Source organism: Vombatus ursinus, unplaced genomic scaffold (assembly GCF_900497805.2).
Source record: "Vombatus ursinus unplaced genomic scaffold, bare-nosed wombat genome assembly UNPS02010788.1, whole genome shotgun sequence".
Classification (NCBI taxonomy): domain Eukaryota; kingdom Metazoa; phylum Chordata; class Mammalia; order Diprotodontia; family Vombatidae; genus Vombatus; species Vombatus ursinus.
Genome location: NW_020950566.1, coordinates 6,503,800 through 6,522,281, shown reverse-complemented (window position 1 = coordinate 6,522,281; position 18,482 = coordinate 6,503,800). Strand labels below are relative to the sequence as shown.

The 18,482-nt window shown below is 38.6% G+C and overlaps 1 protein-coding gene across 10 annotated transcripts in view; it reads right to left on the bottom strand.

Annotated features, from left to right (window-relative positions):
- Window positions 1-10,518: 10,518 nt before the first annotated feature.
- The window catches only part of ASB15 (ankyrin repeat and SOCS box containing 15), a 59,982-nt gene continuing 52,018 nt past the window's right edge, over window positions 10,519-18,482 (bottom strand). For all 10 annotated transcript variants that reach the window (XM_027855153.1, XM_027855156.1, XM_027855155.1 and 7 more), the window contains one exon: window positions 10,519-13,050. In XM_027855153.1, the coding sequence (XP_027710954.1) occupies window positions 12,878-13,050 (173 nt within the window). In that variant the 3' untranslated portion in view covers window positions 10,519-12,877. The remainder of the gene's footprint in view (window positions 13,051-18,482) is intronic.

The window sequence follows — 18,482 nt, the reverse complement described above, 5'->3', positions numbered from 1 at the left end:
ATGCAAAATGTCTAATTAGCCGTCCTGCTAGTGAGATTTAAACATCAGGCTTCTAGTAGATTGTAACATTTTAAAGTCATTTTGTTAATGTGCAGTGAGAATTTTACTATTAGTATTTCTTTGTGTGCAGGAATAAACTACCTGTCACATACCTGATTCATATTGTACATTGATTTCCTTTTTTTGGGGCGGGGGGACTCCAGATATGAGTCATAAGTTATCAGTAAAATGATCTTTCAGGGCACCTTGTCGGGGGTTTCCCTAGCGAAAGTGTGAAAACAGGGAGCCTAACTTCTCTCACCAGAGGCAGGCTCCCCCAGGACTGTTAAACTACTTACCTGAGTCCAGGGCCTCTTAGTGGAAAAGCAAGTTGTGCCATACTCCAGTTCTTGTAGGCTCAGCAGCAGTTTTTCATCGTTATTCAATGAAAGTGATTTTCTTATACATTCTCAGTTCCCCAGTGGAGAAAATTCCAAGGCAATATCAACAGTACTGTTTCATTGTGCCCAGGAATCTGGATTGTCCTAGGTCTGTAAGAGTTGATGTACAGTGATATTTTGGTTGTGGAGGATGGTTACAAGGCATCAGTATCCATCGGGTTGCACTAGATCTCAGGATCATAGGAACATACATTTAGAATTACCTTTGAGGTCCAACTCCCTCATTTTATAGATGAGGAAACTGAAGCTTAGAGAAGCGACTTGCTCAGGTTCATAGACCATTTGAGGCAAGATTCGATCCCAGGTCTTTCTGACCTCAAACCCAGTGTTTAATCCATTTTACCATTATTCCTCTAAAAACTAACCATATATGGAAACGTTTCACAAACCCTCTCCATGTGCCAATGTGACTATATGGGAAAGAAGTGGACAGGACTTTGGGGCAATGGTGGGGGTGCGGAAGTGAATTAGTCCAAATACAGTTCTTTTCTTCTCTGTGTTGACATGAATGATTCCATTGAACTTTTCTTTAATCCTGGATATGTATATTCACCACCTTCTGACACAACACATTTTCCTTTCCTCACATCCAGTACTGTGCCATAATTTGTCTGAAGGCTTGTATGAGTTTGTAGGTAGGAGGAATTTTTCTTTAAGGAATGAAAACAAAGATCCAAGGAACCTTAGTATTCTCATTAGTCCATAGTTTGTAGTTTCCTCCAGAGACTTGGAAGTGAAAGGTATGAATGGGATCTCAGGAACAATTCTATTATTCTCTTAGACAGATGGTGTTTATTTTTGTCTGAAAATAAAAATGCTGGATTCCCACTTCCAAAAATATGCCAGGTTAAGAAACTCATTCCTATATCTGATATTGCTTTCAGTCTACTTCTGGGGGGAAAATGAATCCAAAGTATACTAGAATGTACCATGAGGACAAAGATATATTTTTTGCCATCATACCTTCAAAGAGTAAATTTTCTAGTTGGGACAAATTCAAAAGAAAAGTAGCTACCAATAAAGTCAGTAAATGGTAAGTTTTTTTTTAATCTTACCATATTCATTTATGATAATTTGTGATCATATTAAAAGGATAAGATGAAAGAAAGGAATGTGTGCTACAGAAGTGAAAATAAAGTCCATGAAAAGAAATGAAAGGATTTTCCTGCCTTCCTTTCTTCCTTCCTTCCTTCTTTCCTTGGAGGCAATTGGGGTTTCATTTTCAAATGAACCCCCAAACTTCTGTCCCAAAAAGATTATCAGAAGGAAATCATATATACCAAAATGTTCATTTAAACACGAGGTGACATTGATAGCAACTAAGCTGATTCTGTTCAATAGGAAGAAGCTAGTAGTAGGCATCTCACACTCATTCTAGTAGTTGTACACATTCACCAACCTTTGTCCAGGCGCTCTTTTCTATGGTTCTCAGAAATGGGATGACCTTCTGTCTCTGAGCTCCACCTCTTTCTGTGGGCCAGACCTGACTAGGAGGTGTGGATCATTATGGCATTTTTTTCCTCATTCAGAATTCTCAAGTTCCCCTGGCACACCCCATCTCTTCCCTGAATTTGCAGTTTTCTGAATCCTAATTACATGACCTTGGCATAATAGAGTTGACTCCCCAAATGAAGAGATAAAATATTCTTAACTGTATGCAGTAATTATCCTTGGCATAGAATCAATTAAAGAATGCATACATGATAAAAAATGTAATACAGAACAGCAATTAAAGTATGTATAATAAAACATCTGACTCTTGAATGTGCCCCACAGCCTCTCCCAAAGTACTGCAGTTCCTACAGTACATAGTATTGGGTGGGAACCCAAGAATTCTAGGAAATGCACAATTTGAATTTACTTGCTTTCCCATTATCAGCTAGCGGTCAAAGGAGCTCAGACAATACAGTGTAGTTCCCACTTGATAGGTGACTCATGCTTCCAGTAGAGACAGCCTTTAGCCATTGGTTAAGGCCTTTCACAGAATAGAATATGGAGCTGAGTGTCTAACATGAGCAGGAACTTCCAGAAGTCACTGCTTTCAGGGTCCTGTCACTGGCAGAGATTGCCCACAGAGCAATCTAGCCTTAGCTCGTTTATTGCTCATGGATCCAGGGAAGGGTGCATGAGGAAAGAAACTCTGCACTATTGACCATCTTGCCTTCTTTACCCCCTCTATCTCTGACCTTGATTCCTGAAGTTCCTGTTTCTGATTCTTGAGAGCTACCTCACAGCCCTTCTGTTCCTTCAACTGTCCTCGGCTTTTGAGCTTCCATATGAACAGGGACAACCAAAAACAGAGAGCTGCGCATGACAGAGGGACAGAGCCTTATAACCTTCCTCTTACGTGTTGATGTACATGCTGATTATAGCATTCTTTTTGAAATTTGCAAAAAACTGGGGAATGGGTGAACTATGGTTTACCAATGTAAATGAGTACTTTCTTGTAAGGAATAACAGATATGGAGAATTTAGAGAAATAGGAAGACATTTATTCAGTGTTACAGGGATAGGAACCAAACCTGTCATTTCATTGGTAGGAAGTAACTCCCAAGTGAGGAAACTCCCTCTACCAAAACAAGTTGGCACCCTCTTTGCAATTTGAATTCTTGGAGAGTTACCTAGGTCACACATCCAATATGTATCAAAGATGGGACTTTAACCCAGATCTTAAATTAAAAACTAGCGCTCTATTCATTTCACCAAACTTTTCCTTTTTCAAAGTACAAGAAAACAGCTAAAAGAACAATGAAGTTAATGACCAAAATAATATAAGTTCCATAGGAAGAAGAAATGAAATTGGCCAATTCTAATAGTCAATGCTAATGCTACCAAACTGTCCAAGTTAAAGGATATATTTCTTTCTTTCTGTTGGTAAAGATGATCTGTTTTTATTTCTTTTTTGGGAAACATTCATATTCTCTGGGGAGGCAGAGGAGGGAGGTTCAGGGAAAAACTTGTGCTGAAATAAAATGTATCACTTTTAAAAAAAAGATTACCAAAGAGTTAGGTAAGTATCAATCACAATGGTACAGTGGATAGAGTGTTGGGCCTGGTGTCAGGGAGGCCTGAGTTCACATCCAGCCTCAGACACTTACTAGCTTTGTGCCCCTGAACAAATCACTTAACCTCGATCTGCTTCAGTTTTCTCAACTGTAAAATGTGGATCATCATAGCTCCTACCTCCCAGGATTGTTGTGAGGATCACGTGAAATATCTGTAAAGCACTGAGCACAGTGCCTGGGACATGATAGGTGTTTAATAAATGCTTGTTTCATTCCCCCTTCTCTTGCATGTAGTGCTTTAATGTGTGCAAAACACTTTATTCACAACAAACCTATAAGGTAGGTTGCGGATGTCTGTAACAAGTACAGAGGCCATCAGTTTGCTAGGCTAATGAAACCTTTCCACATGGAGGATGCTAGAGAGCTTGTTTCAGGGAGAATCATGATGATGATGTGTAAGGATAATACTTTGGAGAGATGGAACATGAATAGATACACATTCTGCAGTGTTCTGGTCAGCTAACCATGTGGTGAAAGAGAGGCTCTTTCATTGGCTTCAAGGACATTCAAAAAAGCCTGTTAGCAGCAACGATGCCCTCTTTTGCCCCAGTCATTCTTGGGGTATGTCAGTGACTCATTCATGGCATCCGATGAGAAGTCATGCTATAATGGGAGAGTTATAGCATGTGGCTCTGAGAAATAGGCCTTTTCATTTAATTCTTTTCTGTTCTGAGTGAAGGAAGTGGAATCTCCAACCTTGAAAGTTTTGAAAGATTTGGAGAGCAAGACACAGGAATCTGAGTCAGAATCCATACCAGGTTTTAAAGGCATGAAGTATCAACTCCTTAAGAAGCAAGAAACAACTTTTGGGAGTGATCTTTGGGACCCAAGCCCAGTAGCAGCTGAGACAGGGACTCATTTGGCAGAGATGACACCTTTAGACATGAACTGGGAGCCATGATGCTATGAGCTACATTTTGAACCTATTCCTCTAGAGACCAGTGATGTAGGGGAGAGTATGCCCCTGAAGTACTGTGAAGAAAAATGTTTACATATTTGTTCTTGCTATATATTTGATGTAAATATCCCTTTGTAAAAGCTAACTGATCTTAAGTGGTTAAATGGGGGGAGAGGGCCAGTTGCTGCTACCCCCAACAATGGGGGCACTTAGTTGGTGGGTACTTAAAGTGATGACATTAAAAAAAGAGATATCCTAACCACTCAGAGCCACTTCCTGGAACCCTGCAGGTCAGATGTAGCTGCCTGACTCTGGGACAGCATGCATGTTATATAAGTATTATTATTTCCAATTTATAGATGAGGAAACTGAGGCTCTGAGAGATGAGCATGTTGTATTTTACCAAGATAAATACCATTTACTAATATGTAATTCTACTTATGAAAAACAGAATATGTGAAAATATATTATCTGGACTCTTGTAAGTGAACTTTTGCCTGGGCTAAATTGAAAGAGCCAAAAGGTTAATTCCTTCTAGCAACTAGTTCAGTAACAGTCTCATTGGTTATAGCTCTTTGCAGTGTTCCTCACCAACAACTTGGATCAATAATGTGTTTGGAAGAGTGACTAGATGGGCAGAGCATCAGAAGATTTGTGGTCTTCCCTGTAGGATGCCACTCTCTTCAGGGTCATGGTCTCTTTTAATTCTGAAAACAACTGTCATGGGTCGATGGGAAGACAGTGAATAAAAAAAAAATTGATGACATTCTGATAAGTTTGGATGTTTCTGTTGGGGAGGAGATGAAAAAGTGAGTTCCTTAGCAAAGCAGAGAATTGCGGAGATAAGCAACCAATCTTGATGTCCCCATGTCATATCTAGGTGATTATAAAGAGCTACCTCTAGTTGTCTGGTGTCACCAAGTGGTGCTAGTGATCATGAATGTGGTCAATTTGAGGAAAATGGTAGTGAAAAAGTGACTGCATACCTGGTAATCCTCCCCTCATTTTCATTAAACTTTACCATCCCTTTTTGTAAGGCAAGACAGACTGCTAGAGGACAGCTATGTCTTAGGGCTGAGTTCCTTCCTTCCTTCCCTTGTTTCTTTCCTTTTTCCTTTTTTTTTTTACATAAGTTCATATCTCCATTTAAACATTATTTATTTATTTTTAGTTTTCAACATTCTATTTTATTATAAGATTTTGAATTTTAAATTTTCTCCCCCTCCTTCCTCTCCCCCCTCCCCAAGAAAATGTGCAATCTGATATAGGTAGGCCATATATCACAGTTTTCAAATGATTCTCTTTGCTCCCATAACCCTCTATGCTCTTTTGCCACTACAATCTTCTGAATGTTCATCTCTTCAGCTTTTCACCCCTGGCTCCAGTTTCTGGAATGCTTTCCTTACTCCCTGTTCCTTCTTTGCTCCCTTCTTCACCTCCCTAGGAAGCAGAGCTGGGCCAACAAAGGACTTATTCCATTGATGGATTATGCTCCATTAGGGGGGAAAAAAAAATGTTGAGAGATACTAAATGCTCTTCATCTTGGCTCTGTAAATTACCTATATTAGGAAAATTAATTGCATAAGTCAGTCACAAATTACCAAAAAAAAAAATCACTGGAAAGTCAGATGATAAAGTAACACAAAGAGACTAGTGGAATGAGATAGATTTGCTTAGATTTAGGGGCCAAAAGGACTGATAGAGGCAGCATGCTCTATGCTGTCCTTGAAAATTATGAGTCATCGCCCACTTTTAATGGTGTTGTCAACAGACCCAATGGGATGAATCATGTGTTGCAGACATATGAAAGAAGGACTCTGCTTTTTTCTCTGCCAACTGATTTCATTGTTCAGTTGGACTACTAGGCAATGTTGTAAACATGGGATCACATGTCAGTAAGAGACATTTTCCTTCCATCTTGGATGAACACAAAAATCAGTTCACCATAGAATTAAGTAAAATCTTGCCAAAAGACAAATGATGAAATAAATGCCTTTTCATAGTTCTTTAAAGCCCTGCAATTCCATAATTCATTTCTAAGTAGAAGGACTAAGTTTAGCCCCAGACGGGGAGTTTATCTTGGGCTTTCAGCTTCACCATTCTAGATAATTAATACCCTCATAGTCTCCCTCCTTTCCCATTATTAAAACTTGCTCTAGGAAAGGGTCTGAATACAGACCTTTGCACCTGGATCCCTTATGCCTCTCTCTTGGTGCCTCATCTTGAATTGCAGAATAAAGGGCTTTGTCCCAAAGAATTTCAGGCTGTATGGAATAATTGGGTCATGTACTATGATGAGGAAGAAGGCTTTTCTGTGACTTGAAATCATACTAGTGGGGCAGTCATCTATTTTGCCTATAGGTAAGGCTATCTCTAATCCCAGACATTGTAGTTCAAAGTCTCAGTTTTACTTATTACCTTTTACGGGTATCATGTAGTCCTCAGGTCATATTTGGCTTTGTGGACACAGTAGAAGCTGAAGACTAGGTTCAAGTTGGTGGTAAACAAAGGCAGTGATTCCCTAGAGATCAATTTCCTCTAGTTATCTGGGGTTCATTTGGGTGGGAAGTTATTGAAGGCCAGATGCAGCTACTTCCAAAGTTTATACAAATCTACAAATTTGCTCTAAAGTCCAAGCAACTCTTGTTACTCCACAGGTGGCAGTGGTAGCTAACCTTTGTATAGTGCTTTAAGATCTGCAGAGTGTTTTACATATGGTGCCTCATTTGATCTTTATAACTGCCCTGGGAGGTAGGTCCTATTACTATCCCCAGTTTATAGATGAGGAAACTGAGGCTGAGAGCAGTTAAGTGGCTTGCCCTAGATCACACAATTAGGAAGTGTATGAGGCTGATTGGAACACAGGTCTTTCCAACTCTAAGTCTACCACTCTATCCAGTTTGCCCCCAAGCTGCCTTAGTGGAAGTGCTAGAACCACTAAGATTGGCTATCATTCAATCTGTAGTAATAATAACAGCTCATACTGACTGCAAGCTTAATATTTACGAATCAGGAGTGTAATATGGCAGGTGCAAATGCTAATGTGATCTTAGGCTTCTTCAATAGAGGAATAATATTCAGAATACTGCAAGTTATAGCTTCAACATACTCTCTCTGGTTATCCCACAACTGGAATAGCGAGGCACAGCTAGGTGGCGCCATAGTGCATAGGGTGCCAGGCCTGGAGTCAGGAAGACTCATCTTCCTTAGTTCAAATCTGGCCTCAGACACTTACTAGCTGTGTGATCCTGGGCAAATCACTTAACCCTATTTGCCTCAGCTTCCTGATCTGTAAAATGAGCTGGAGAAGGAAATGGCAAACCACTCCATTATCTTTGCCAAGAAAACTCCAAATGGAGTCATGAAGAGTCAAACATGACTGAAAATGACTGAACAGCAATAATGGAATATGGGGTTCAGTTCTGAGTACCATCTTTTAGGAAGAATAGGCTAGAGAAAATTCAGAGGAAGGTGACCCGGATCTTTCTGCCACTTGAGGATTCATAGAAAGGATCAAGAGTGTCTAGACTCAAGAAGACTCAGAGCTATTCAAAAGTGTAGTAGACTCAGGAGGTAATGGGTTCCTCCTCATCTTAGGTCTTTGAGCAAAGGTTGGATGAACCTTTGTTGGAAGTAATACAGAGGTCAGATCTGAGTTATCTTCCAACTCTAACAATCTGTAATGTTTTTCAAACTTTAAGATTTGCAGGGGCAGCTAGGTGGCGCAGTGGATAGAGCACCAGCCCTGAAGTCAGGAGGACCTGAGTTCAAATGCAGCCTCAGACCAAACACTTGACACTTACTAGCTGTGTGACCCTGGGCAAGTCACTTAACCCCAATTGCCTTAAAAAAAAAATTTGCAAAGTGATTTCATCAAACTCATTTGATGAGTTTGCAAACTCATTTGATCCTCATGACAACTTTGTAATGGAGGATGCTATTATTAATCCCATTTTATAGATGAGGGAACTGAGGCTGAGAATGATTAAGTGATTTGCCCAACATAGCTAGGAAGGGTGTGAGACAGGATTCAAACTCAAATTATATGACGTGTTTCTTTTATAAACATCGCTAGTTATTATTGACGTTGTAACCATCATCATTGATAGTATTTGTTTTTATCTGAACTTGTTAATTTCATTGGTGGATGGAACTCCTGGTGAGGAAATCCTTTCTGTTAATGTGTGTCAGCATCTGCTCAGCAATTTATAGCCTTAGAGAGTTGCTGTCCACCGTGTTCCATTGCGCCTCTATTTGTTATTATTGTTATTATTATTTTACATCTCCCCCCCCACAAGATTTGGAATCAAAGGAAATGGATTTGAATCCCAAAGTCTGCTTACTGCCTCCTGTGTCATATTTCCAGACCTCAGTTTCTTCATTTGTAAAATGAGGTACTTGGACCAGATGATATCAAAGATCTCTTCCAGCTCCAAATGATGGTGTTCTTGTGATTCTTTGATTTTGTGATATAATACTATTTCACATTTGTATTATGTTTTACTACATATAATGTACTTTATTCAAAATGACATTATTGAAATAGGCTTTTCAAGTATTATCTTCATTTTACAGTTGAGGAAATTGACATTTAGCTTAAATTACCCACCATGATCACACAGCAAGTAAGTGGCAGTCAGAAATGGAACACAGTGGTTGTGATTCCAAGTGTTGTATTTTCTTAAACTACTGTATTATGACGATATAAATAACTACATATTCAGTATATTCAATAACATTGATTACCATTTTGTATAGTACTCCATATCATCTCTAGTTACATTTGTTCAGTAGGTCCAAACAGTAACTCCCACAAATAGGATTCTGTTTTGTCCCAGACAGCAAGACCTGAATGCTTCTATCATAACCATCATCTCAAAGGACCACAAAGTACATAAAACATTTCATATCCCTTGGTACAAGGGACATAGTCCACACTGGCACCAATATTTATATCCTTTTCCAAGGGGTTTTATCTTAACTGATGTCAGGGTAGCTTGGGATTCTCACAATAAAGCCAATTTCCAGTACAAGAGCAGATGCTGTTTTCCATTCTACTTACTGGAACGTGAATCCTAAAAGCCAAGTAACCGGCAAAAGGCCTTGAGTGGAGTCACTGACAAGGTCAGGATTAGAATTTGGGAATTCCCTGTTCTTAGACTCAAATTACTAGACTCGAAGTCCACCAGAAAACAACCAATCCCCAGTCTTCTTTTACATTCACCACAGCTAAGTTAAAGATCACCAAGACCAAATAAAAGTTTATTCTCTGAACTTGCATCTCCCTTACCTAGTTTAATTCTTCTTTTGTGGCCAAGAATTGTTTGATCAGGAATAGTCAAATCAAAGGGTTTAATAAGCTAGGGATAACAACCTGCTACTTTTCCACACAACCAACAATCTCTTAAGTAGTTTTGGATAACTGTGAGAATCTGTTTGTACTTTTGACACAGTTTTTAATAGTATATCGAAGCTTAACTATATCCACACACTGGCTGGTATCACAGAAGTTCCTGAGTCATGCAGGTCTGTTACTGATATGCTGGCAGAAATCTCATTTATGTCTACATGAATCTTGTGTGTCCCAAGTATGTTACTGCTTTGGAAGCTCAACCGGGAATTAAGAATAAAGAAAGCAAAGACAATGAATACATAACCATGCCCACTGCAGTGTAAACAAAGACTAACAGAAGACAACAAAACTCAAGTCAAATACAGCTTATAATACAGGTGGTGGTGTTCAGTCGTTTTCAGTCATGTCTGACTCTTCATGACCCCATTGGTGGTTTTCTTGGCAAAGATACTATAGTGTTTTGCCACTTCCTTCTCCAGCTCATTTTGCAGATGAGGAAACTAGGGAAAATAGGGTAAAGTGACTTGTCCTGGGTCACACAGCTCGTAAGTGTCGGAGGCCAGATTTGAACTCAGGAAAATGAGTCATCCTGACTCCAGGGTTGACACTCAATCCACTGCACCCCCTAGCTGCCTATAATACTGTTCTGAGCTACTAAAGATAAAGCACACATTCTTTATTTTATTTATTTATTTATTTATTTTGGCGAGGCAGTTGGGGTTAAGTGACTTGCCCAGAGTCACACAGCTAGTGAGTGTTATGTGTCTAAGACTGGATTTGAACTCAGGTCCTCCTGACTCCAGGGCTGGTGCTCTATCCACTCTGCCACCTAAGTGCCCCTTCCCCTTTATTTTAACAACCAGGAAACCATGAGAGTAGAAGGCCGTGTGTACTGTGAGACCCAATAACTATTGGACAGTCTTGGGAACAGGAATGTTTTCCCTCACCTTTGCTTCTTAGAATCTCAAGCTTCTTTCAGGTAACACCTCTTACAGGAAGCCTGTCCTGATTCCCCCAGTCGTTAGTGTTCTTTTCTTCCTGAAAACAGTTTATCAGGTTTATATAAATGGTGTTTCTCTCTGGGAGAATGCAAATTTCTTGAGGCCAGTGACTGTTTCATTTTTGCCTTTGTATCTCCAGCAACTAGCATGGTGTCTTACACAGAGTGGGGACTTAATAAATATCTGTTAGATTTAACTGTTTGGGGGAAATTTACTTTGTGGTAAGGTTTGTCTTGGAAGTATCTGTTGTATTCAAACAAGTGTATTAATTATAACAATTTGTCTCAAGGAGGTTCTGACATTGGCAGGTCCCAATTCTGGAGAGCCAATTCTGGAGATCCAATTTTGGTTCCTAGGTTTAGAACTAGAAGGAAACCTAGAGGTCCCTGAGTCCAACTGGTTCACTTTAAAGGACGTTGAGGCCCAGAGTAGCTAAATCCCCAGGGTCACAAAGCTAAAGCAAGATTTGAACAGCAGGTTCTCCTGACCCCCAAGTCCAATGCCAACTCCTGAAAAAGTCAACAAGGAAAAACACAGGCATGATCTTTGTGTCCAAGGGCTGCAGCAACACAGCAGTCTTCTGGATATGTAATAGTTGCGATATTTTCACATTTAACAGTTCATAAGTCGCAAAGGCACACTTACACAAACATTAGTTTTCTTCCTTGGAGTTTCCATTCTTTCTGATCCTTACACATCATCCCCATTTTCTAAGTGATGAAACATGTATTGCTAAAATGGAGCAACAAGAAATTTCTTCCTAATATCTGCTGTAAAATATTATAATATGTATACATAATTTCAATTTTTTTATTAGTTCTAAAACCTGAAAATATCACATTTGGCTTTTTACATTGTCTTCTTCATAAGACATTTTGCTTCAGGAGGCTGGCTGAATTTATTTTAAACCAGGTAAAGTGATATCATTTCATGAGAGCACACTGAAAACCAGAATCTATTATACATTTAGAAGCTACTCAATGATATCCAGACATTCTGTATAATGCTAAGTAGATCTCACAGTGAACAAAAGAACATGGGAGATATCAGCCTTATGAAAGCCAGCATCCAGAAGCTTGTCATGATGAGGCTGTGGAACCACAGTTGCATTAATATCTTCTAAGCCTCATCAGTGGGTGTAGCTGTTCATGTCTCCCAGTTAATATATGAGAAACACCTCCTCCCCTACTGAGCCCCCTGGAAAACAAAAACACAACTAATAAAATTCACAATCTGGTAGGAGGAAGATCAAATCTCTTCTGGATGTTAGTGATTGCTTCAGTTATGGAGGACATATGTTTTTCTCCTCCATGAATGTCAAGAGAGTTTCTTTAGTGTCTGCCTACAACATGTTGAGTTAGCTCAAATGTCTGGAATGTGATATTTCTTTTAGTTAATTCACCCAGAAATCAATTAAATGAAAAAACAAGAAAACGCCAAAGCTCCATTAGAGCTAGTTCTATACCTTGAAATGCTAACATTTAACAGGCTAACATCTTCATGACTGTTTTTTTCCTTAGAATTGCATTAACAGAAATCAATGTAGCTTAATCAGCATTTGTCAAGACCTTACAGTAAGATCATAAAATAAAATACATGATTTGTTACAGTGCAAGGCAAGCACATGAAATTTATATTATAAGGAAATAAGGGAGTTTAAAAATAATATTTTCTTAACTAATTTTCTTTGTTCATTCGAAAAATAGTAATTCTGCCATTTGGGGAACACACAAATCAAAGGAAAATTATGGATTGGAACAAATGTCTAATAAAAATGAAGTAATAAAAGAACATATTACAGTTAATACTACTGAGACAAAGCAACAACCCTTGGTAGAGAAAACAAGTAGATGAGGATAACTCAGTGACCATGCCTAGCCAGCTGACTGTCTCCATGAGATCACTGTTTCTTCTTGTCAGACCCTCAGGAGATACCAAAGTAAGAGATATAAGGTAACTTTAAAAGTCTAAATAAAAAAATCGAGCTACAAAAGACATTCTTCTAAAAGAAAAAAAAGTTCTGCTTAACAGAATTATTAAAGGATTTTAAATGTACTCAAGTGTGCTGAATAATTCCAATGACATACTCTGAAGGAATGATTTTTAGAACTCCTTAGGAATCATGATAACCCCAATTCTTGTCCATATAGATCATATTCTTTAAACAAGATATATTCTCTTAAGATAGCTGGTAGAGGAAGCTTCTCTATAAATTCTGGTTTGCACAGTCTCTTTAATCCCACAAGTCTTCGAATTCGTAGTCGACACAAATGCTTTAATGAGCAGGGGTTCTCTAACAAAAGAAAAAAAAGGGGGTATTATCAAACAGACCATGATAAGACTTTATGTTGCAGAATAACATGGATATGCATTTTGGGAACAAACATATTTATTACAAAAATCACAATTCTTGTTCACCTTAAAGTATTATGACAGATTGCTAAAGGAAGAATATGTTCAAAATGTTAACTGTGGTTTTCTACTCATTTTTTAGGCCCTATTAGAGAATGACATTTGTACATTTCTTCCTGTGGTCTTTGTCCTACCCATTTCCTGAATATGCAGATAGCTTCTGCCTCAAGTTTACCACATACCTTTAAAGCTGTTACACCCATGTGTCATTTCAAACATTGGGTCAGTTTCAAATTTATGCCTCTGTCATATTTATACCACAGTAGCATTTTCAGTTTCTTCTAAAAATTTGATATCAACCTACTTTGGTTAAGCACCAGATGGCAACATATTTTACCATTTTGACTTTCTCTATTTTTATAAAGGCAGCACAGCTAGTGGATAGAGGACTGGCATCACAGTCAGGAACATTTGGGCTCAAGTCCCATTTCTGACCCAGAGTGGTTATACGATCCTGGGTCAGACATTTTACCACTCAGTGACTTCTCTAAGGCTTTAAGTTGTGAAACAGAAGCAGGGATAGAACACTGGTCCTGTAATCAGAGGTCTATGGCTTCAGATACGTACTAGCTATGTAATCCTGGACAAGTCACTTAACTTCTGTTTGCCTCAGTTTCCTCATCTGTAAAATGAGGATAATAATGGCACCTACCTTCCAAGGTTGTTGTGAGGATCAGATGAAATAATAACTGTAAAGCACTTAGCAAAGGGCTTGGTCCATAAGTGTTATGTAAATGGTAGCTATCATTATTATTAAATCTGTTTTGGTAAGAAATAATTTCCTTTCTAAGAGTTTCTTATGACATCTAAATTCCAGGCCTAGAGTCTCCAAAATAGATTTATTATAATAATTGTAATCATATTAGCATGTCATTCTGCACAATTGGTGATCTTATCCCAAAGTGATTTAACTAATCACCTTCGTAAATGTCCTGCTAACAGTCAAACATATGCATTTTATTGAAACACTGTTTCCCAATGGTTTGAATATAGAATGCTGATAACCATGCTGAATAGAATCATTACCTCTACTTTTAGCATATTGTAATTTTATTTTACTCTCCAATAAACCTATTCTGTTACATTTAAATAGAACAACACTGACATCCAGTGGCCAGGTACACTCATTGTAATTGACTAGTCTGTACAAGTTGTTGAAGTAATGCTTCAATATTCAATCTGAGATTCAATCTGAGTGTGAAGCCACCCTACACTGAGGCAAATTGCAATGCCCTTATCCTTCAGCAAATGCTTTTTACGAGCTGCAAAAGTCATTGGCTTGGCTGTTAACCTTCTGGTGATAAACCTCTCCCTGAACTTACCAACTAACTTGGTCCTTAGACAAGTAACTAGGAGACTCTAGTTCTCTTCAGCCTGCCAGAGCTTATGCTCCAATGGCACATAGCCTTCAGGAATTTAGTGTTATCTCCAAGCCTTGCTTAGACAATGGAGTAGGTCTTTTGCGGAAGTGCTGAAGAAGTACTGAAATCTTCTAAGGATCCATGATTCTATTGGCTTGAAAACTCTCTTGAATGATGGATGTCACAATCCCTATACGCACTAGTAGATGTCTGAATTGGTGTGTGGCCCAAAAAAGAAAAAAGATCATCACCTGATAACCAAGTCTCTGGTGATGAGACTTAGTTTCTGACCTGAGTTGGGTTGCTCCTCAGACAACAAACATACAATCATTTCACCTATAGTTTGACTTCACATGCTTTATAATCTCAGTAGGTTCTGCCAGAACTCAAGTCCCATTGACATGATCTTGTTTTGGGTTTTTTTTTTTAGGCAATTGGGTTTAAGTGACTTGCCCAGGGTCACACAGCTAGTAAGTGTCAAGTGTTTGGTCTGAGGCTGCATTTGAACTCAGGTCCACCTGAATCCAGGGCTGGTGCTCTATCCACTGTGCCACCTAGCTGTCCCCCATTGACATAATCTTTAAGAACTAAGGGTTTATTCCAGGTTGTGATGAGGCAGAAGAGTAGGATTTTTGTAGAGGTGTTGAAGACCTAATCTATAAAAATGATTGGGCTTGATATTGAGGAAAACTTGCTCTGCATTAGACTTCTTAACAAAAGCAGGATGGGCTAATTCAAGGAGTGGTAGGTTCTCCATCCTCGGAGGTCTTCAAGCTGAGGTGAGTAAACACTTGTCAGATATAGTGGGTATTCCTTTTGGCTATAGGTTGGAGTAGCTGGTTACTGAGGTTCCTCCTAACTCAAATTCTGAGATTCTATAATCTTATTTTGAACCGACAGCCTACTGGTCTGACACATTGGCATTATAAATTATGCCAAAATCGTGCATTGATCTTTTGTGGTAAATGCATACACATCATTTAATTACAATGGAAGAGTAATACCTGAACATTTGCCTTCTCAATTCTTGAAACTCTGCTTTTAGTTATCATAAAACTCCTCTAATTCTGCCTTCTCAGCTCAAGAGAGGGAATCAGTTGATTGTGGACTCAGTTGACCAAGAATTCAAACTCACAGAACTATACTAGGAAAGAACGCTATACCAGACCTGGGTTATAGTCCCAATTCTTCACTTACTGTGTGTCCTTGGGCAAATCACTTATCCTTTTTAAACCTTTCATCATCTGATGACCTGCCTACCTCACAAGGTTATTGTAAGGGTCCAAGGAGATCATGTACGTTCAGTAAATGCTCCCAACCCCCATTCACACTGACAGGTCGAGGCCCCAGAGCTAGAGTGCTACTTGTCTCCTTAGGGAGTCTTGGAGTTGCTTTTCCTCAATTCATCCAGTCTCCACTTTGCTTCTAATGCAGACAGTGTCCTCAGCAGTTTTGGGGACACTCCTAGTATGCTGATCTCCTTAATTCCTCTCTGGGCTCTATTCTTGACTCTCCGGATTTTCTCCACCATATCACAGCAGCCCTTTTATTCTGGAAGATGTTAGGCCCCTGTAGCCCATTCCTCTGATTGGCTAGTTAGTCTCAGACCTTCCATCTTAAGGAAAGTATCCAGGCCAGCTATGTTCACTCCCCTTTTCCTCTCCTGGCTCTGTGCCTGATTCTCTGGATTTTCTCTATCATGCCTCCACATGGGCACATTTTCCCACTCCAGCCCCTCTTCAGTTTCCTTTTATATGTTGTCTTCTCTCATTAGAATTTCAACTCCTTCGGGTCAAGAACTGTCCTTCCTTTCACTCATATGTGTTCCCAGCGATTAGCACAGTGCCTGGTGCATAGTTAATGCTTAATAAATGCATGTTGATTTATCTTCCTCTGGCCAAGGGGAAGTGGAGAGACTGAGGCAGAGACCAGGACTCTTCTTGCTCCCAAATGATTCCTACTCAGAGACTTGGTTGGATGACTTCCACCTTAAGCTGCTAGAAGTTTGAATTTCTAGGTTCTGAACTGTTTTGCTATTTTATAGTCAATCCACAGAGAATAATAATGGTAATAAAAACAATAATAACAAATAACTGAGTTTCCTCAACCAATCTGAATATACCTCTGGTACAATGTCATCCCAGTTAAGGACATCTAAATCAATTAAAACTTTTTCCACCCTTAGTCTAAACTTTATGATTGACTGATTCAAATAAAAAAAATTTTTTAACCTGGTTAAGGCACCAGGGCATAGCATCTTTTCATATTAAATAGAGTGGGGCAAAGGATAGGTTGACTCAATCTACCCTCACTCTTACATATGGGAAAGTTCTGTGTTGCACTGGGTGCTTCAAAATTTTAAAATATTTCTCTTTAGCTGGTTTGTGATCTTTTCCAACTGGTCAGAAACATACACTCCCTCCACTCACTTAAATTCATTGCTACTACAGTGCATAGATTCGCAAAGTCAATTTTAATTAGTGTAACAGGCTCTGTGACTATAACAAAAACCTTAACAACACCCATATTTTTGCTAGCAGTTTGGATGCCAGTTTGGATTCAGCTCAGGCCTCTGATTTTCATTTTCAGCTTCCTAAATGGTTAGGACATGGCCTTTTAGGAATGGGATCATATTTTATTACTTTAGCTCAATAAGCGGAGCAGCTGTGTGATGCATGATAGATTGTTTCATCTCTGAGAACAATTTATTCCTGTTATGAAATCCAAGAAACAAGTATTATTAACTTACTATATTATTATGATTATTTTATTTATATATTACTATATATTATTAACTTATTTTAACAAGGAATAGGTATTATTAACCTAAAAAGTCTCAGATTAAGAAGAAAACTGCAGTATTTCAAAAGACCTGTGATTTCATCAGCCTGAGCATTCCTTTCACCAGAGCAGATTGTGACCCATTCATGCTCTCTCGTCTGATGTGATGCTCGTCCACATCTTTCCGTAAATTCTCCAAAGAGGAGTCTGCTCAGTGAGTTGATGGGTACCATCTGGTTCTTTTGTTATTTTGTGAATACCAGTGCAACATGTGAGCTGCCAGTGTATTAGTGTTGACTCTTGCTACGTCTCTTTTCTCGTCATCCATGTCCTTAATGTCATGCACTGGCATTGTGATTCAACTTGCTTCACTGAACCATGCATCTTTCCACTGTCCATTTTTAAAATATCAAGTTTCAAAAATCTAAAGATGCTTTCTTAAATTACATTTAACCAGTGTACAAGCATGCTTCTCAATGTCATTTTTCACATCAAATTACTGTTTACTGTGAAGCATCACACACTAGGGAGATTTTTTCTTTTACTCCTCCTGTGGTTCTCCTATACCTAAAGCTGTATCTTTTGTGGAGATGTTTTCAATATACTTTACTATCACAATGCTACTTTATGTGCTAGTTTTCATCTTATAATCTTAAAAGTTTATTTTTAAAATTTATTCATTTTTTATTTATTCAAAGATAAGGAAGAATCTTAATAAATAAAGCAGTGACAGATAGAGGACAGACAACCTTACTGTATATATTATAGACTCATAGGCTCTAGACCTTAGAGAACATATAGTCCAAATTTATTTCAACTTTTAGATGAGGAAACCGAAGTCAAGAAGGGTCAGATTACTTGCCTGATGTCACAATATTTGCTATTGACAGAGCCAAGACTAGAAGCCAAGCCTCTTGAGTCTCAGGGTCATAGCTTTAAAGAAACCATTAATTTATGGCCTTACAGGGAACTTCTCAATTATGTATATTAGACAGTTAGAAAAATATCAGAGAAACTTCTTATATCAAGAGAGATGTTAAAACCAAGAGAAGAGCATAGGAACATGATTCAAGATGGATAAAAATGCAAAGCTTAAAAATTGAGCTCTCAAGGAAAGCATTAAGAAGCTGTGATACTAAGTCCAGATTGAGTTGAAACACATAAAATCTTT